The sequence below is a fragment of the Aspergillus fischeri genome, genomic scaffold (assembly GCF_000149645.3).
Source record: "Aspergillus fischeri NRRL 181 1099437636247 genomic scaffold, whole genome shotgun sequence".
In the NCBI taxonomy this organism is placed as follows: domain Eukaryota; kingdom Fungi; phylum Ascomycota; class Eurotiomycetes; order Eurotiales; family Aspergillaceae; genus Aspergillus; species Aspergillus fischeri.
The window spans coordinates 1,314,999-1,334,603 of record NW_001509772.1 but is presented as its reverse complement, the minus strand read 5'-3'; the positions used below and the strand labels follow the sequence as shown (position 1 = coordinate 1,334,603).

Here is a 19,605-nt window from a genome sequence, read left to right as displayed (position 1 = left end):
GTATGGATGACATACGAGGGACATATTTTGTACGGGTATATTTGACGCTGGGAAAGGGGTATCCGAAAAGTCTCATCCCTGAAGAAAAGGATGAGAGTAGAATGCGTGTCGACTGACTCGCTGTAGAAGGGGAATGAAACATCGCGCAAGAGCACATGTTATGCTTGTTTATAGATGTTCAGATGTTCAACTGAGCCGAGGACGAAGAGAAATGGAAATCAAACGGGAAATAAGGTAGCGGGTGAGGGTCAATCGCAGCCCGCCCTTCGTGCTAACCAGACATTCAGTCCACGTCTGCCAAAGACGCGTTTTAACGTCGCGAGCAGCCCGTCGGTACCGACATCGAGATCATCCAGGTTGATGTGTTTCGGGTAGGAATAGAGCTCCTGTAATTCCAGACCGGACGAGCCTGCGGGCGCTGTTGTGTATCGGTCGAGGTATGTAGCAGATCTTGGGGCGACCACGAGCACGAAGTTCGTTCGATCAGCTTTCCCAGACCCGGCGCTGGCATCATCCATGTGAGTCCCGCTATGAGAGCCACATGGCGGCACCAACTTTTCGAGCTCCTGGGCCATCTCTGCTCCAGGAATGCCCATCATATCGCGGGTATCAATATCTAGCGGGAAGCTGGTATTGTTTCCCAATAGCCACGATGGGGGGGAGTATGTTTTCCACCATAATACTGTCGCGGATACTCTGGGTTGATTCTCCAACGAGTTATTCGACTTCACAGTCTCTGCTGAAATTATGGTGGGGATGGCCAGCTGCACGGGTACCACGCCACCCTGGTGGTAGACGCCCATTAAGAAGCCCAAAGCAGCATTAAAAATGACCCAAGCTACAAGGAAGAGACGTGATTTGCGCAGGCGAAAGCAGCTAAGCAGGAGTGGCACACAAGGAATGAGGAAACGGGGCTCTTGATGCGGGAAGATCGAGAGCATTGCGACCCCTGATAGAGCGGAAACGGCCTGCGTTGTCTTCAGCCAAGAAGGAATTGCTGGACGGTTCCATAAGGAGAGGATCATTGCCACAAATGCGGGTCCAAGAAGCTGCGGCAAGTTGACTAGAAAATGTTGGTAGTTTGGATGGAGTCCATGAAGAGCCAGGTTCGAAGTTTTCGTATTGTAAAGTAAATTATTGAGAGGTGTGATTATAGGCGAGCGGAGGGCATCGAGTACTGATGCAGACGGGCGATAAAACCTAGTATCGATGATTATAGCAATGCAAGAGAAGAATAGGCCACAGAGGACGAAGACAAACAATGAGGTTGGTCTGCTCCTCAGCATTAGTTGATTCGACAGCCTGCCATCTCGGATGATGAGGGCTTACCTGCGCCAGAAATGTGGCAATAATTGAAGCCCTGGAATCAAAAGAAAGGCCGGAAAGGTGATCCGATTGAAAACACCAGCGACAGCGATCAATGCGAGTACGACACAAGAGAAGACGGATGAGCGTCGCTATATGCAGCCATTAGTTCAGGAGGTTCACTGATAATCTTCCTCGATGTTTCAAACCTTTTGTCCAACGATGCGACGAATCAGCACCAGACCCCAGGTGACCAATAAAGTCTCAAGCGAGTTGGAGAAGGTGTGCGTCTGATATGTCCAGGTGACATACGAGGATGCAACCAGCACCACAGCGGCCCGGCGATGTCGCGGAAGCGGGACCAGCTCGTAGATGGCCCAGTCCTCCAAAACGAAACTTAAAAGGAACATGACCGCTCTCAAAAAATAGTAAGCCACCTCCGGAGATGGATTCCCTATCTCCAACTCCCCATAAAACCATTTCAGAAGGCCCATCGGCAAGCTGTAAACCGGCCATAGCGGAAAGACGCTGCGAATAGGATTCTCAGAGGTGAACTCCCACGGTAATTTGGACGGGTACAAGAGTGTGCGACCTAAGCATTCCGTCAGTTTGCTGATTGCGAAGCGCCGACTCTCAAGAGGGAACGGGTTGCGCGACGGCAAGACTGTTAAAAGCTCGCAAGGAGGGAACGAGCAGAGCAGCATCCGCTATCGCGTTGTCATAATGACCGCAGCGCTGTATTTACACAACTTGAGGAGTTTGGGAGAACGACATACCCGCGAAGACCTCGGGGCCTTGGAAGTTCTCATCTGGATGGAGATAACTTGGCGAGAGCGCAAAGTAGACTCGAACGAGTAATAGCAGCAAGTATGTCCGTCTCCACATGACTCAGATGTCAAAAACGCACGGTACACCGGGATGAAGAAAATATAAGAATGATCCGACCGAAATAACAGTTACATGCTGCTGCATCAGGAGGTTGAGGACAGAAAAACAGCGATCCGGAGCATCCGATAAGGCCTCGTATCTGAAAGACGGAAAGAGGACAAATACTGAGAATAATGATAAAGGGGATGGGTTGGGTTGCTGATCAGAGAGTCGCAAAATCAGTCAGGTCAGAGGACAAGTAAACCAATAATAGAGCTTAGTCTACGTGGTACTACCACTCTCTGATGTTTTTCTTTTTCCCACTCGATAAGAGCACACAGAACGCGTCTGGTCGGATGATGATATCATTGGTCCTGGAAAAGAAAGCTTGTGACTATTTCCCTCCAGGCACGTACCTTATTGCCAGGATACTGACACGGAGTAGAGTGCTAGACAATGGGCTCATTATTGTAATGCACGCCGTTTGATCTTTTGTTCTTTTGATTATCTCCTAATATCGCTCACCTGGACCGATATCAGGAAACCTGAGTAACATCCCATGATTTGGGTGACACCATATTAAGTATGAAAAATTGTTAGACATGCGATTTGACTCATTTAAATGTATCTAAATAGTATGAACACAAATGGGCTTGTAGCTCAGTGGTAGTAGCGCTCGCTTTGCATTGATAAAGGTGCAGGTCTTCGGACTAGATATGCGAGAGGTCCGGGGTTCAATCCCCCGTGAGTCCATTTTTTTTGTCCACTTTTTGCCTTCGTCTTATTTTACTCATCTTTTTCGTCTGGTTTGTACTTTGTAAATTGTTTATCTCTGGTAGTCGAAAACAAGTCACATGACATCAAATTGGGCTTGTGGTTTAGTGGTATAATACCTGCCTTGCAAGCAGGTGGTCCGGGGTTCGATTCCCCGCGAGTCCAGATTTTTGGCTGTGTCATTTGACCTGACAACGCCATTTCTTGGTCTTAGTTGCAGTAGATCGACACAGTTGCTGCATTGTTCTATTTTCGTTCTTGATACAGCAAACCTGCAGCTAACGGACCAGGTGTAGCTGGAAGCACCAAGCGTTTTTCTGGACGCCAAATATCTGAGCTCACTCGCCATAATACTTGGCTGCAATCGGTCTTGACGATTGATCAAGAAGTCAGTAAGGCCTGGCAGTGGAGATAGCCCTTTGCAACTGAGACCCTTGAAGGAATTTCCCGTTGCTTTCCTTCTTGTAGGCGAAGCCCATTAAAATGTGGTGTTTTGTGTTCTTTCAAGTTCTGAGTATCGTGGTCAAGTTCAAGAACTCAAGCCTATTTGAATCCTAATCCACAAAGACTTCACTTCTTTTCATTGGAGATGAATGATAACTGAGACCATGGACAGTCCTAGCCGAGGACTGTCGTCTTCGAAAGTGACCAGTCTGTTCTTGTTCTTGCTATTTGTACTTTGCTGTTTCGCGTATCATGATCTATGAGCGATTGTTGTTGAAACTTTGAATGACTACAAGAGGACCACGGTCATCTGTCTCTTAAGTATGGGTATCACAGACATCATCTTGACAAGTACTAGTTGTATCGACTAGGCAGACTTTGTAGAATGATACCGACACAAAGACATTAGGCTGCCAACCCATGCTCCATCAAGGGTACCTAGTATCTAGTGGGGGGCGAAGTAGGATTAGTGGTTTAGTCACTGCTCGCGGCCCTTCCCCCAGCGAAAGATTCACTAATACGAAGAGCCGCCGCAAGAACCAACCTCTTCTCACTTGTCGACTCCAGCTTCAGTATTTAATCTCCTTTCTTCCCTGCTTACATATTGCTACATACGGAAGTCCTATCAGCGTTCCAAAACACCAGGTTCGCCTTGTTCCCTGAAATCCTACAACTGCTCAAAATACCTCCAGCTTCCCACTGACTCCAAGACAGGATCATTGTCAGATTCCCCCGCCTTTGCGCCCCTCGCAACGTCTGCTGAGCGAGAGCTTCCAGACTTTTCATTCGAAACTGTTATTAACGCCTGCTGCAGAATCAGGTCACGATCTCGGTACTACAAAGATTGTCAAAATGACCACTGTTACTCTCACAAGCTCCGATGGCGTTGACATCACGGTCGGTAAGTTGTCTCATCCTTCTATTCCCTTCGTGTCCGGTTCTCGGAAGATGAATGCACTCTATCTTTACTTTTATTTCACCTCCGATTCTATACTGATCATGTCTGCCTCTGTGTAGACCGCGATGTTGCCGAACGATCGATTCTTATCAAGAACATGCTGGAGGATTTGGGCGAATCGGACGAGGCCATTCCTATTCCAAATGTGAGTTTGATTTGCAAGCCTTTCCTCTTAGTGAGTGGCTCTTTCCATTCTAACCCTGTCCTTCTTCGCAGGTCAACGAGGTGGTGCTGAAGAAGGTCATTGAATGGTGCACTCATCACAAGAACGACCCTCCCAGCACCGGTGATGACGATGACTCTCGCCGCAAGACTACCGATATCGATGAGTGGGATCAGAAGTTCATGCAGGTCGACCAGGAGATGTTGTTTGAAATCATTCTGGTACGTACCAGATTGTCTACCCCTTCCCGCAGAAAATTGACTAAGATGCGAACTTTATAGGCTGCCAACTATCTCGATATCAAAGCTCTCTTGGATGTCGGCTGCAAGACTGTTGCGAACATGATCAAGGGCAAGTCCCCCGAAGAGATTCGCAAGACCTTCAACATTCAGAACGATTTCACTCCCGAGGAGGAGGATCAAATCCGCCGTGAGAACGAGTGGGCCGAAGAGTAAGCTTCACGCCTCTACTTGCATCGAATGGACCCATTGCTAACAAGGCTGATCTTAGTCGCTAAATGCGTACTGTTTAACGTCACAAAATCTCGGACTCTTTCTCTGGCGGTCGAGCGACAGCCACCTCGTCACGCAATGAGTTTTATCGGTCTAAAGATAAATTCAGTCTACGGCGTTCGGCTTCCATAACTTTCTAGCGGTTGTTTGCTTCTTCACTGGCTGTTATCTTCGGGCCTTGTCAGCCCGGGTTCGTTTTCGCTTCTTTCGAATAAATGGGCGAGGGTTCTGCTCTTATACCACTCACTGATTATGTTGGCTCGCTAGCTATTCATATTTCAAGTTGCTCAAAAATTCGATGGTCAACCATGACCTGGTAATGAATATTTCCTCGATCCCTGCATATTCTGTTGATGAATGCAGAGGTCAAGTAGCATTGCCACTTACGGTAAAGAGTAGATCTACAGGCCCGACATCCCTGCGGCAAATTGCCAAGGGTGCATTGTATACATAAGCGTTGACAAAACTCTGGAAGCAGTCATCAACAAAGTATTAATGTGCATGCGGTTGCAGGAGCACGTCTCATCCATCTCTTTTCGTTTCCTCCCGTTTACGTACTAACAAGCGGTCATTCCTTGTTTGAGTGATATCGCCCATGCACATGCCTCGTTCAACGATCATTACCCATCATGACTTTTCTTTTATTCTTGTTTAGCTCGTGTACATATTTGCAGATGTCCAGAGCCCGACACCGCTCGCATTTATGGAGTCTGTTCGACCTGCACCTTGCAACAGTTTGCATTTCACCTTAAGATCCAGAGGGTAGAGTTGCACCATTCGCATCGGAGTGGCCGGGCTAGACTAAAAGGAAAAGCACGTGTGTTCCAAGATGAACCGACTTGTCATTCATTCAGATTGCTTTTGTTCCGAACAGAAACCGAGAGGTAAAAATATTGTAAGAGCGGCGCGAGGTCCGAACGCACAGTAATCATCGCGAGCAAAATCTGCGGTATCACAATCGGACGAAACAACTGGGGACGGACATCTCGGTCGGAAAAGAAAAAGAATTTGTCTCGAGTTTAGATACCGAGACGGGTCTTGCGCCAGTGTCTCCGCTTGGCGTTGTATCTGGAGGAGAAGAGTACCCGTCAGCTGGTTCATTCTTCCTTGTGTCCATGTAACCCGCGCAAGGTTCCAAATCCATTCGTGTGATTTTTCTGGTGCGCTTGTTGATGCAGGAGATGACAAGGTTGTTGATGTGATCCAAGTCCGATTCAAGCGAGTTTCCCACACCACCAGTGCACACGATCGACGGCTCCGGATTGTAGGGGGAAAAAGAGAGTATTTACCTGATGGTGTTACCGGTCCTGAGACGAATCCACTGGGGAATAGGACGGTTCTGTCTCTGAGCTTTGGCAAGCTTCTGCTTGGTGCGGAAACTCTTGTGGCTCTATTCAACAGAAATCAACGTTAGCCAATTGTCACCCTGCCACCTCAACATCACAGACGAATAACTCGGCTCATCGATGCGAGAGCAGGACTAATAAAGTCCTGGCATCTTGAAATAACTCGGAATCGTAGGGGAGGACTGCTAACCGGCATCTTGAAGGCTTGTCGCGACGGCGAGCTGAGGGTATGGACTGGCGATAGTGAGGTTGTCGACCGTCTCAAAAGGGCCGATCGTCGTGGTTATTTTTTGTGTGGGCAGGGTTTAGCGGTTCGCTTCCGGCGGGTCATGTGATTTTTGCCTGAGGCATACATCCGGCTCCGTATCCACGACCAGGGACCACATCTGATAGCAGTGATATGCAACGACAGCCCTTTGATTTTTGTTGGATACGATGTCTCGAGTACGGTCATCCATGGTCTTAGATTATTCTCATATGGCCTAGGGGTCTCCGTTCGGGTCGTCGGAATCCGATTTTCAACACCCGCGCAGATCTGATATGACTTCTACAACAACCGCTCTCCTCGATCAAGCAAGCAAGATTAACTCGAAATATAGAAACATAAACTATTCATGACTGTGAACAAACTCCACCCGGAAGGTCAAGATCACGCAGTACTAGGTTCTGGCTGCATGAGGGCTCGAGGCAGTGACAGTCGTCTGCATAAGCTTGCATGTTGTCATGACATACTCGAGTCTCGTCTAGGCAATAGTTATAATGAGTTGACTTGACTCATCCGAGAAGGGAATTCCAGGGATCGGGACGAGCTTACGACTACAAGCCTTACCCTTCATACGTGGCTCTCCGGCATTAGCAAATGAACAGCAGAGCAGTAATTACAAAGAGTGGTGACTCTTTCGAATCGAGCAGACAATACGGGACTAACAAGCACGTATGGTTCGGTTTCACTTGGTATTATTGAACCCACTCAGAACTTCCAAAGGACGATGGACCATAAGAGGCAACAAATGACCATGCAGTCCAGATCGTAGATGTCGGGCACCCTCAGGCTCCAGGATTACGAGGATGTTGTGAGGTCTACCTACGGAGTACGGAAAACCCGAGATTTGATCTTAGGTCCCCCGTACTCTATACGCCTTGCAAAATTGATGCTCTTCTGTCTTGAGAGTACTCAAACAGAGTGATTGACAATTCATGATTCACCGAACTGAGCAACGTCAAGATGCTACGGATAACTATTTCGAACCCCGAAGTCTGTGTCAACAGACTGGAAGGCCTGAAAAAAAGGACAAACATAAGTTGAAATCGACATACTCTTATTTACTCCGTACTCCGTACGTACGGAGTACCTAAAGGTAGCTTACTTCTTTTAAGGACACAGTTTTCGAGATCCGCCAATCAAGTGCTACTCTATGCGATGTCGCCTCCATAGAGGGGTCAAGTACATCGCTTAACCCAGGCAACGTTCTCGGGGGCTCGGGAATTATACTTGCCGACCGCCACAATCTTGAAATTGATACGTACCTACCTACGCACTCCTACCATGGTGCCCAGACGTCTGAGAAGACTGTTCGGCATTTCCACCTACAGGCCACTGGAGACTCAGGCACTCTGCTTACTACAATTGGAGCCATTCAGATTTCTGCCTTGAGCATTCCTATATAGCCTATACCTGTACAGGCAACTCGTCGTACTCCATAGTGGACTGCGGGAATACGCGAACGATATTTTCGCACTCTAACATAGTACTGTGTAGAGCTATCATATTACCTTAATACCAGGTCCAGGGGCTCAACCCAAAACCTGCGTTCTGATTGGCCTGCCTGCTGAAGGGGCTTTTGATATTGAAATTTGGAGTCTTGGATTAACAAGCATCACAACGTGGGGGAGACACAATAAATCTCCGTCGACGAAAAATTTCCTAGATTAAAGGTTGTTTCTGTTCTTTATCGGTACTAGAATGTTCTACACAAGATGAGTTTGTTGGACATGAGGTCACAGTCAGATGATCGACTATCATCCGGTTGGTTAAGAGTCACAACCTATGGCCCTAGCTAAGGTTTTCAGATTATTTCGATGCCTTCCATGCAAGAAGTCTTGTTAAGGTGACAAGCGGGACAGGAGCAGGAACAGACTACAGGACCCGCCTACCACTCGTATTTGACTGCAAAAAGGAGAAGCGGGTCCATCTGGTTGAACTGTTGAATTCTCGATGTCGAAGGCGTCGTTAGAGAAGCGAGCGGCAGATCCATTGAATTTCCCAAACTTGGTTAGACAGTGCACTATGAGGCATGCTAAGCTATTGCGTCCATGCGTATAAATAGGTATGAAGTCGGGGTACAAAACAGGTAATGTAGCGTAGATAGGCTTCATGATCAAGATGACCAACAATTTTTCGCCTTGATTCAGCATAATCAACGGTACAGAGCAGATAGTAGCAGATGCTTCTCGAAATGCTTTTCAGTCACGAATCATGACTCATGAACTTAAGATGTTGTTCTCTAGGCAACACAGTGCGGCGGATGCGAGGAACAAGGATTGTGGTCTCCATTAGCTTAACTTTGTGCATAAAAGTATCGGCATGTCGGGCCTCCGAAGATACGGTGGTTGACGCTAAGATCCGTAAAGGGTCTCTCTAGTCTCTACGTGCGGATCATCCATCTATGGCTAAGACTATCCTTAAGAGTGCGAGTGTGGGAGCAAAAATGTACTATTATTATTTCTTCTTGTAATATTACTACCATTAATATTATCCTTATTATTAGTTGACCGTTGAGGGGGGGACTATTAATACTTCGAGCTGACGCTTAAATATTGTCCAAATTCATGTTCTTTTGAGTGAAGCTCTCAAAAGGAGGTTTCATGGTGTCTTTCTAAACCCTTCAATTTTTCTTTCGTCTTCAGAGGTTACATCATTCACTCGCCAGGGTGGAGTTTAGACCATACGACATAGAAGTGTCCTTTCTACGGGGAGTACGACGGGGCCCTTACGACAGCATCTCAGACTATTCTCTCCTATAATCCTCCTTCTTGATTCGCTCGACGACCTCTGAGTATTTGTGTCGAGTCTGGAAGCCAGATTATCTGCCAGTTAACCAACTTATGGAGTAGTGCGATTCTGGATTGCGCGAGGATTCCTCAATCTGTGACAAATTTATCTGAGAGAATCAGTTTCGGCATAACCTCAAGCGCAACATGTCTGCGCCTGAAACCGGCGCCTCCTCTCGGGAGAAGTCCCTCGAGGAATTGCAAGTAGCGACATTAGAGAAAGGACGTTCCACTTCATCTTCCGGTGCTGATAATGAAAAACCACACGACCATCATTCGCTATCAGACACGACCATGGCGCCTCCAGATGGCAAGAAAAAGGATCATCACGGGAAAGCTGTCGACTTGAGTGATGATTCTCTCTTTGCCCATCTCCCGGAGCATGAGAAAGAGATACTCAAGCGACAGCTTGAGGCACCGTCTGTGAAAGTCTCTTTCTTCATTTTGTATCGCTATGCCTCGAGAACGGACATCCTGATCATGGTCGTGAGCGCAATCTGTGCTATTGCTGCTGGCGCCGCTCTTCCCTTGTTCACAGTATGTATGACCTGCCTGGCAATGTGCTTATTTGTCAGTCATTAGATCAAACATCTTTTGTGGGCTGACGTTTGGTCTACTAGATTCTTTTCGGTTCACTGGCCTCAGCGTTCCAAGGCATCTCTCTGGGTACCATGCCCTATCATGATTTCTATCACGAACTGACTAAGAATGTGCTTTACTTTGTGTATCTCGGTATCGCGGAGTTTGTCACGGTCTACGTCAGCACCGTGGGTTTCATCTATACTGGCGAACATCTCACACAGAAGATTCGTGAAAACTATCTCGAGGCTATCCTGAGGCAGAACATGGCTTACTTCGACAAGTTGGGCGCCGGTGAAGTGACCACTCGTATCACTGCTGATACCAACCTGATCCAGGACGCCATCTCTGAGAAAGTTGGTCTCACTTTGACCGCATTTGCCACATTTGTGACCGCATTTATTGTCGCCTACGTCAAGTATTGGAAGTTGGCTCTGATCTGTACCTCAACTATCGTCGCGCTGGTCATGGTCATGGGAGGTGGGTCGAGGTTTATTGTGAAATACAGCAAGAAATCTCTTGAAAGTTATGGTGCTGGTGGAACTGTCGCGGAAGAAGTCATCAGCTCCATTCGGAATGCTACCGCTTTCGGCACCCAAGATAAGCTGGCCAAGCAATACGAAATCCACCTGGCTGAGGCTGAGAAATGGGGCGTCAAACAACAGGTCATCCTTGGTATGATGGTCGGTGCTATGTTCGGTATCATGTTTTCGAACTATGGTCTCGGTTTCTGGATGGGATCTCGCTTCCTTGTCAATAAAGAAGTCAACGTGGGCCAAGTTCTGACAGTTTTGATGGCTATCCTGATCGGTTCGTTCAGTTTGGGCAACGTTGCCCCCAATGGCCAGGCCTTTACGAACGGTGTTGCCGCGGCCGCGAAGATTTACAGCACGATCGACCGCAGATCGCCACTGGACCCTTATTCTGACGAAGGGAAGAAACTCGACCATTTCGAAGGAAATATCGAATTCCGCAATGTCAAACACATCTACCCTTCAAGACCCGAAGTTACTGTCATGGAAGATGTCTCTTTATTGATGCCCGCCGGAAAGACTACCGCATTGGTGGGCCCATCTGGCTCTGGAAAGAGTACTGTTGTCGGCTTGGTGGAGCGCTTTTACCTTCCTGTAGGAGGCCAGGTATTGCTGGACGGCCATGACATCCAAACCCTCAACCTCCGTTGGCTGCGACAGCAGATCTCTCTTGTCAGCCAGGAACCTGTTCTTTTCGGCACCACGATCTTTAGAAACATCGAACATGGCCTGATTGGCACCAAATTTGAGCATGAGTCGAAGGAAAAGATTAGAGAGCTCATCGAGAATGCGGCCAGAATGGCCAATGCTCATGATTTTATCATGGCTCTGCCTGAAGGTTACGAGACGAATGTCGGTCAGCGTGGTTTCTTACTTTCAGGAGGTCAGAAGCAACGTATTGCCATTGCTCGTGCCATTGTCAGTGACCCCAAGATTCTGTTGCTTGATGAAGCTACATCAGCTTTGGATACCAAGTCTGAGGGCGTCGTCCAAGCCGCTCTTGATAAAGCTGCCGAAGGTAGAACCACCATTGTCATTGCTCACCGTTTGTCAACAATCAAAACAGCCCACAACATTGTTGCCATGGTCGGTGGAAAGATTGCCGAACAGGGAACACACGACGAATTGGTCGATCGCAAAGGCACGTACTATAAACTTGTGGAGGCGCAGCGTATCAACGAGGAGAAAGAAGCAGAAGCTCTGGAAGCCGACGCGGACATGGACGCCGATGATTTTGCTCAAGAAGAGGTTGCTCGCATCAAGACTGCGGTTAGTAGCTCGAATTCTCTCGATGCTGAAGATGAGAAGGCGCGCTTGGAGATGAAGCGAACCGGAACGCAAAAATCGGTTTCGAGTGCCGTTCTATCTAAGAGAGTCCCCGAGCAGTTCAAGAAGTACTCACTCTGGACCCTCATCAAGTTCATCGGTGCATTTAACCGCCCCGAGCTTGGTTACATGCTCATTGGCTTGACTTTCGCGTTCCTTGCCGGTGGTGGTCAACCTACCCAGGCTTTTCTGTACGCCAAGGCAATTAGCACGCTCTCGTTACCCGAATCAATGTTTCACAAACTCAGGCATGACGCGAATTTCTGGTCCTTGATGTTCTTTGTGGTTGGAATTGCTCAATTTATCAGCCTGTCTATCAATGGTTCAGCATTTGCTGTTTGTTCGGAGAGACTCATTCGCCGAGCTAGAAGTCAAGCGTTTAGATCGATTCTTCGTCAAGACATCTCATTTTTCGACAGGGAAGAGAACAGCACCGGCGCCCTGACGTCCTTCCTATCAACAGAGACGAAGCATCTGTCGGGTGTTAGCGGAGTGACTCTCGGCACAATCATCATGACCAGCACTACGCTTGGGGCGGCGATGATCATTGCGTTGGCGATCGGATGGAAGCTGGCTCTGGTTTGCATTTCTGTCGTTCCAATCCTGCTAGCATGCGGCTTCCTCAGATTCTACATGCTTGCTCGATTCCAGCAACGATCGAAGTCTGCATACGAAGGGTCTGCGAGCTATGCTTGCGAAGCCACGTCAGCAATCCGCACTGTAGCATCACTCACTCGCGAACAAGATGTCTGGGGCGTTTACCACGATCAGCTTCAAAATCAGGGACGGAAGAGTTTGATCTCAGTGCTGAAATCCTCCCTGCTGTATGCCTCGTCGCAGGCATTGGTGTTCTTCTGCGTCGCTTTGGGCTTCTGGTATGGTGGTACACTTCTAGGCCATCATGAGTACAGCATCTTCCGTTTCTTCGTCTGCTTTTCCGAGATTCTTTTTGGTGCGCAATCAGCCGGAACTGTCTTCTCTTTTGCCCCAGACATGGGTAAGGCAAAGAATGCCGCTGCTCAATTCAAGAAACTCTTCGACAGCAAGCCGACCATTGATATCTGGTCGGATGAGGGCGAGAAGTTGGAGTCCATGGAAGGCGAAATCGAATTCCGGGACGTCCACTTTAGGTACCCAACGCGGCCGGAGCAGCCCGTTCTTCGAGGACTGAATCTGAGCGTGAAGCCTGGACAATACATTGCCCTTGTTGGACCCAGTGGGTGCGGTAAGAGTACTACGATTGCTCTGCTCGAGCGATTTTATGACACACTTGCTGGAGGGGTCTTCGTCGACGGAAAGGACATTACCACTCTCAATGTCAACTCATACCGCAGTTTTCTCGCCCTGGTCAGCCAAGAACCTACTCTGTATCAGGGTACGATCAAGGAAAATATCCTACTCGGAGTCGATAAGGACGACGTTTCGGAGGAGACTTTGATTAAGGTCTGCAAAGATGCCAACATCTATGATTTCGTCATGTCACTTCCGTAAGTTTACTGTCTCGCCGACTCCTTTCATGCCTGGCGGCTCTGCTAACATGCTACAACAGTGAGGGATTTGACACCGTCGTTGGCAGCAAGGGAGGCATGTTGTCTGGTGGACAAAAACAGCGTGTCGCCATTGCTCGTGCCCTCCTGCGTGACCCAAAGGTCCTTCTTCTGGACGAAGCCACATCTGCTCTCGACTCCGAGTCAGAGAAAGTCGTACAAGCTGCGCTGGATGCTGCTGCCCGCGGGCGGACAACGATTGCTGTTGCCCATCGGCTGAGCACCATTCAAAAGGCCGATATAATTTACGTGTTCGACCAAGGCAAGATAGTCGAAAGTGGCACGCACCACGAGTTGATTCGAAACAAGGGCCGGTATTACGAGCTGGTCAATCTGCAGAGTCTGGGAAAGACTCATTAATCTTCCCTTTCCCCTTCTTCTCATGCCGTACAAATCTTTTTAATATCTTCCTCCTCCCTGCTCAATCATGTCATTCTTGGTGCTGAAAATACTGTGGATATACCACCCCGCTTATGTGTCTATGATTCCCCTGTAAAATCTTCCAGCTTGATTGTCCTCTTCATTGTACCTAATCCTCATCTTCGTTACTTAAAGCGCCTTATTATAGAGCTATCATTGGAGTTGACTGGGTATCACTTCTACTTGGGTGGGCGATAGGACAGAATCTTGCATCGCACTCTTCTCCTAATTGAACACGACTTCGAACTTATCATGTTCTTCATTTTGACGCATATCCACATAGGGGGAACGAAGAACAAGAATCATCACAAACAGTCTTGTCCGAGGAATCTGCCAGCTGAACCTCAGACATCATGTCCATCGTACAGTGTCAGGAGACGAGAAGCGTCAATCTCGATCCCCCACCCCAAACTCCCTCTGCACATCAACCTGTCGCATCCCACGCGCGTCAGCTATGAGACCCATCAGACCCTGTCCGATGTCCTTGATCTCATTGTACTCGTGGAGCAGACGGATATGGCGTTTCACCGTAGTTGAGGGATCATGTCTTTGAAAATGTCAGCATTAGATCTCCCTTCTAGACATAACCAACATGAGCGAGAAAGGGAATATACTTCAACTTCGCTTTGATCTCTGCGATTTGAGCTTCAAGTTGAGCGGTTTGCGAGTGGAGGTCCGCGATGGAGGCCTGTATTGCTTTCTGTTTGTTATCAGCTTCTGCTGGGACTCGTTCTGCTCCTCACATGTCAATTAAAAAAAAGCATACGATCTTCTTGTCCCGTTGGGTCCGCTGTTCGGAGGTTAGATGCGCGAGGTCTAGTATATCGCTGTTTTCGGTGGTTTGCTGCAGGGGGCTATTCTTCCCTGGAGAGGCCATGGGAAGAGCAAGGCAGGAAATTTCCGATAGTGTTGCTTTTCAGGGAATGGTTAGTCGACACAAGATATTTGTCGATGGGATGTTTTCAGATAAAAATGAGATGCTGTTGTTTGTTCGGTAGAGGCTTCGCTATACAGAACAAACAGCAAGATCTTCACTATGTTGAAACAGTACAGCAGCATCATTATATACTGCTTTAACTCTGGTAGATTACTTTCTGATCAACAATCCATTCCTCTGGTTATCACCAATGCTGTCGAACATATAGAACTAAAGTAAACAACCATCACCGGCCAATCCGAACACTCCGAATTCCTGGCCGAATCGAGCATTCGTAATCGTCCCCGTCTTATCCGCACCTCTTGAAGGCTCCACCAGGACGGAGGACATCATCTTTGTCCATCGACCCTCTGCTCTCTTTTTTCCCTTCTTCCCTCAACTCCCTCTCAACCTCTTCTCGAGTTTGGTGAAGAAGATGATGGGTATATTGGACCTACGAGGGGCGCTTGTTGCCCTTCTCCTGGCATCGTCCGTCGTAGCTCATGGCGGCCACGAGAGTGTTCCCGAGGGTGCCGCCGTCTCCAAAGATCCTATTGTACGTGTCGTGTCGTTCGCACTCCGCTACTATTCTGCCCTGAGGGGCGAGAGCAAACGGACTAACATTGCCCTCCGGTGTAGGACTCGACATTATGGATTCATATGATCTTGATGGGATTTACCTTTGGCATCATCTTCCCTCTGGGAATGGTACTTGGGGTATGTTCATTGCCTTGGCCGTCGATAGTGACCGGTCGCAGAAGATTGCACCGACGTTGGACTGACGACTTGTTTTGCCTAGATTGTTCGCTCGCGGTGGCATGTCCCTCTTCAGATTGTCGGCACGGTTATCGCAGTCGTCGCATACTTCCTAGGCCACGCTCACAAGGGCCGTCAGTTCGGAAAGAACGTGCATGCCTCGTTCGCGAACCTGTTGATGCTTATGCTTGTGGTGCAAGTCGTTATCGGTCTTTATCTCAAGCTACATCTCTCCAAAGGAATCCATGGTCGGATCCGTCGGTTCTTCGTGGTGCTGCACGGCGTTCTCGGCAAGGCGATGCCGATTGTGAGCTGGACGCAGATGCTCTTCGGGGGTATCGCGGCGAATGGCTTCTGCCAGGGTGATCATCTCGGACAATGTTTGGCGCATTTTATCATGGGCAGTGCGTTCATTGCCTATGGTATCATGCTTACTATCCTGCTGCTTGTTGGTCAGTACTGGTTGCGCCGCACCGGCCGCAGTCAAGAGTTCTTCGACTCCCTGGTCATCGCGGCCTGGGGATGCGTCAACACTTTTACGGAGCATCGTTGGGGAGGACCATGGGTACACAATGATCTGCAGCATACCACTATGGGCATCGTCTGGTGGTGTGCCGGTCTTTTGGGTATTTGGATGAGCAGGAAGAGAAATGGCCGCCCCAAGCGGAATCTCATCCCCGCAATCGTTATTCTGCTGACCGGTTATGCGATGTCGGCTCATCCCCAGACGTTGATGATCAGTACCATGATTCACTCCATTTTCGGCTACACATTGATGGCTGCTGGTTTTACCAGAATCATTGAAATTGCCTTTGTGCTGAAGGACAAAAATACTGTGAGCCTCGACGGCTCGGACCCTAACAGCTTCCAATATCTGCCTCCTTTTGTAAGTTCATCTTGCATCTGTCTTCTTGAACTAGGCGTTCGGACGTAGTTTGGGCTGACAAGTTATTTTCACAGCTCCTGTACGCATCTGGCTTCCTGTTCATGGGCGCAACAGAGGAGCAAATGCAGCTGCTCCACGATGCTGGAATCACCCACGTGTCCTATGTTCTGATCCTGTACAGCATTGCCTTCATTCTCTTCCTCTGTAAGTGGATCGTCTTTCTCCTTTTGTCCTCTTTTAGGCTGCTAGTTCTTATTCTAACCTCGACGTAGTCGTCAATATCCTTCTACATATTTACGCTGTCCACGCATGGCCCAACTCCGCCAAGCCCTCTGCCCATTCTCGGTCTTCAAGCACCACAGACCCGGTTCAGGACTCTACCTTTATTAACGGCCACGCCCGCTCGGCGTCCGAGACTCAGCAGGTCCATGACGCCGAGGCATTCGAGTTGCAGGGTCTTATCTCCGACGAAGAAGATGAGGACGTGCCCGGTAACCGAAACCACGTCATGGGTCCCCGAAAAGCGGAAGACGAAGAAAGCGCCCCTTTGGTTGGAAAGGAGGCGTCGTCGGCCTGATTTGCCGGAAACTTGTTCCTTCGTCGCTTATCTTTGTGTGGGCTCGCAAGGAGACAATCTACGTTCTGAATACACCAAAAGACCCTTACTTCATATTTTTCAAACTAGAGAATAATCTATCTCGCTCTGATGACTATGATGTGATTGAGATTCTTTGTGCTTGTTGGAAATGGCGTTGCTGGATTTGGTACCCTGCTTTTCCATACTTCCTGACTCCATCGGCGATCTGTTTTGGCTTGTATATATACCGGATGGATGGAATGGCTTTACAAGAATCATTAATCGGATAATTGAGAAGGCCAACGCTTTTTTTGATATTCATGTCGGCATGTATCAAGAAAACGACGGGGTCTATATTGAGATCGTTTTTCCAGATTCATTTCCACGAACCTATCGTACAAGTCATAAAAGTATTGAAACACGTGTGTGCGTAAAAGGAAGACAAGAGGAGCAGCCTCGAGAGTGCGTGTAATCTTCCGACTCGCCGGTCAACTCGCAACCGGGACAATTGGGAAGTTTTAGATATTTGTAGGTAGATTCGTAGGTAGAGGAGCCGCGATTGGTTCGCCGTTTATGGGAATTGCATTCACAACAGGACGCATGGCAGAAAGAGCATTTTCCATCTCTGGTGGGAAGAAAGGATGCAAAGGGTAGATGGGTGCGACGGACTTGTCACCGTCGAATAGTAAGAGGTTCTGTAGTGGTTGCTCTCTTGCGCTCAGCACATTGATCACGTCCTGCGCGAGGCTACCGCCAACAAACGCCGCCACCGGGCTCAGTTCGCTACCGAGATTCTGTAAAAAGTTCCGTAGAAATTCCGAGTCCAAAGTGCTGATGTCAAGCTTCAGTTCTTGGTGACGGTCACGAGCCAGCTTGGTGAACAGTTCAAGATCTTGCCGGGAGAACGTAGGCAATCTGCCTCCGGAAAGCTTCTGGAACTCCCACAATGCCCGAAGGCATGTCAGAAGTGGCGTGACCTGTCTCCGTCGTCTGGGCAGTCGGGTCAAGTCCTCAGGGAGAGGTGATGTGTTTGCTAGGATGAGGGGCGAGTAGATTTCCCGCTTGGTCACCATCTCGATGATTTTGTCATTTTCCTTCTTTGTGGTGATATTGATGATGCTTCTGGTGGGCGTCTCTTGGGTTGACGGCGAAACATTCGATTTAGAACGTTCAATGACGAAGTCATGAGAAATCAGATCGGCGAATGCGAAGCCGTAGAATCCATGCAAACCGGCAGCATAGAATGGACGGTTGGAGATGCGGCATGCGGCATTGATTGTGGAGTAAGTTGGGAAGTCAAGCTCCGTAGCGATGGTAACATCGAATTGCTCGAAAAAGTCCGGCTGCTTCGTCTGGATATCTTCTGTGTCGATCCGAAGCTGAACTCTAGGATTCATCGCATGTATCGCCGGGGCCGCAGCTTGGGCGCGCTGTCCTCATGATTAGCTTTTATGTTGCCTCACTTGGAATTTCCCGCGATTGACAACGTACATTCTGACCAACATGCTCCTCGGATATGAAGAATTGAGCTCCAAGGTCCTCTTCCTTGACAGTCTCATGATCGACTATAGTAAGAGTACCGATGCCTGCCAAAACGAGGTTCTTCGCGATTTCATTTGCCAATGCTTTGAACGTAATCAGAAGGATATTTGCGGACCGAATCCTAAAACGAAGGGTAATCAGAATCAGCTCCCAAACGCGCAAGGCTGGGAATTCAGAGTACTCACTTCTCTTGGGCCTTGACCCCCCAAAGACGGATTTGGCGATCATAGAGAGCAATCTCATCTGATGATCATAGCATGTCAGACACATATAGCCCGGGGCTCTCCGTCGTTGGGAAATGTGCACCTACCAGCACTGATCGATTGGGCTGCGTTTTCTAGCGACGATGCCATGCTTGCTGGTCGGCGTTTGAAGGGTTACAAGAGCACGCGAATGGTTTCCTTGAGCTGCTTTCCTAATCCAATGAATCCGGTGTCTTTGTTGAGAATGATTGTGACAGTAAGATAATCGCGCTCGGCGCTCGATAAGTCGGGTCTGAAGAGAGCAGTTCTTGAGGTAACAGATTGCGCAAGAGACAGTCAATGTGTCGCCTGCAATATAACTGATTTCAGCTAAAGTGACGCCGATCTTCTGTCCTTGATAAATGAATGAAGTCCGGAGGTGTAGATGAGAAGGATCACCAGGAAGAGAGAGGACCAGGGAGAGGGTAGAAGAGCAACGGGGAAGCGTCCAGTGCCTTGAATGCCATTCACATGCAGATAGCCGGCAAAGCTATTCAGGAGCTAGTGAATTTAGAGAAGACAATGAAGGCATTCAGAGGGAGTGTTGAATGAGGAATGCCAGTTCCTTATCCTGGAATCACGTGCCGCACATCATGGCCGATAAGTTATCGCATTTCACTGAAGCATCATTTCCCGCTGTTATCAATAATACTAAGCTTCTCCTTCTTCTCCTCCTCCACATCGTCTGAGTTCTGGCTGATGGTCTGCTTGTAACTCAAAGCCTTGACAACTTTCTTTGTTCCATTTCTCAGTCGTTTTACCTGTCCTCATTATTTCTCAGAGTTCAAGCTTCTGGTCAGGTCATTCCTCTTTTGACTGGGTCTCGTCTTTCTCAATAATCATCTCGGTATCTCTCTGTGC

The 19,605-nt window shown here is 48.5% G+C and overlaps 7 protein-coding genes and 2 non-coding genes across 9 annotated transcripts, besides 1 other annotated feature; 5 read left to right on the top strand and 4 right to left on the bottom strand.

The window, feature by feature from the left end:
* Positions 1-248: 248 nt before the first annotated feature.
* Positions 249-2,190, bottom strand: smp3 (glycosylphosphatidylinositol-alpha 1,2 mannosyltransferase smp3; the record flags this gene model as incomplete). Its single annotated transcript, XM_001266030.1, has 4 exons — positions 249-1,272; positions 1,330-1,457; positions 1,515-1,897; positions 2,082-2,190. 4 exons carry the CDS (start codon positions 2,188-2,190, stop codon positions 249-251), a joined length of 1,644 nt encoding a protein of 547 aa, XP_001266031.1.
* Positions 2,191-2,821: 631 nt separating this feature from the next.
* On the top strand, positions 2,822-2,925 carry NFIA_037070. The gene has a single exon. It is a non-coding gene; the product is annotated as a tRNA-Ala (tRNA).
* Positions 2,926-3,039: 114 nt separating this feature from the next.
* Positions 3,040-3,111, top strand: NFIA_037060. Its single transcript has one exon. It is a non-coding gene; the product is annotated as a tRNA-Ala (tRNA).
* Positions 3,112-4,242: 1,131 nt separating this feature from the next.
* On the top strand, positions 4,243-4,966 carry skpA (SCF ubiquitin ligase subunit skpA; the record flags this gene model as incomplete). The annotated part of the gene is made up of 4 exons (XM_001266029.1): positions 4,243-4,291; positions 4,408-4,493; positions 4,565-4,732; positions 4,793-4,966. The coding sequence occupies 4 exons, from the start codon at positions 4,243-4,245 to the stop codon at positions 4,964-4,966; spliced, it is 477 nt and encodes a 158-aa protein (XP_001266030.1).
* A 1,342-nt stretch (positions 4,967-6,308) lies between these two features.
* NFIA_037040 (60S ribosomal protein eL39) lies at positions 6,309-6,827 on the bottom strand (the record flags this gene model as incomplete). Its single annotated transcript, XM_001266028.1, has 2 exons — positions 6,309-6,413; positions 6,723-6,827. 2 exons carry the CDS (start codon positions 6,825-6,827, stop codon positions 6,309-6,311), a joined length of 210 nt encoding a protein of 69 aa, XP_001266029.1.
* A 2,253-nt stretch (positions 6,828-9,080) lies between these two features.
* Positions 9,081-9,136: a microsatellite.
* A 431-nt stretch (positions 9,137-9,567) lies between these two features.
* Positions 9,568-13,765, top strand: mdr1 (ABC multidrug transporter Mdr1; the record flags this gene model as incomplete). Its single annotated transcript, XM_001266027.1, has 3 exons — positions 9,568-9,957; positions 10,041-13,345; positions 13,408-13,765. 3 exons carry the CDS (start codon positions 9,568-9,570, stop codon positions 13,763-13,765), a joined length of 4,053 nt encoding a protein of 1,350 aa, XP_001266028.1.
* Positions 13,766-14,212: 447 nt separating this feature from the next.
* NFIA_037020 (SWI5/SAE3 family protein) lies at positions 14,213-14,702 on the bottom strand (the record flags this gene model as incomplete). Its single annotated transcript, XM_001266026.1, has 3 exons — positions 14,213-14,372; positions 14,440-14,513; positions 14,592-14,702. The coding sequence occupies 3 exons, from the start codon at positions 14,700-14,702 to the stop codon at positions 14,213-14,215; spliced, it is 345 nt and encodes a 114-aa protein (XP_001266027.1).
* A 478-nt stretch (positions 14,703-15,180) lies between these two features.
* On the top strand, positions 15,181-16,960 carry NFIA_037010 (Ytp1 family protein; the record flags this gene model as incomplete). Its single annotated transcript, XM_001266025.1, has 5 exons — positions 15,181-15,297; positions 15,381-15,458; positions 15,541-16,383; positions 16,458-16,587; positions 16,656-16,960. The coding sequence occupies 5 exons, from the start codon at positions 15,181-15,183 to the stop codon at positions 16,958-16,960; spliced, it is 1,473 nt and encodes a 490-aa protein (XP_001266026.1).
* A 518-nt stretch (positions 16,961-17,478) lies between these two features.
* Positions 17,479-18,855, bottom strand: NFIA_037000 (E1 ubiquitin-activating protein AOS1; the record flags this gene model as incomplete). Its single annotated transcript, XM_001266024.1, has 4 exons — positions 17,479-18,390; positions 18,452-18,623; positions 18,688-18,745; positions 18,813-18,855. The coding sequence occupies 4 exons, from the start codon at positions 18,853-18,855 to the stop codon at positions 17,479-17,481; spliced, it is 1,185 nt and encodes a 394-aa protein (XP_001266025.1).
* Positions 18,856-19,605: the final 750 nt, after the last annotated feature.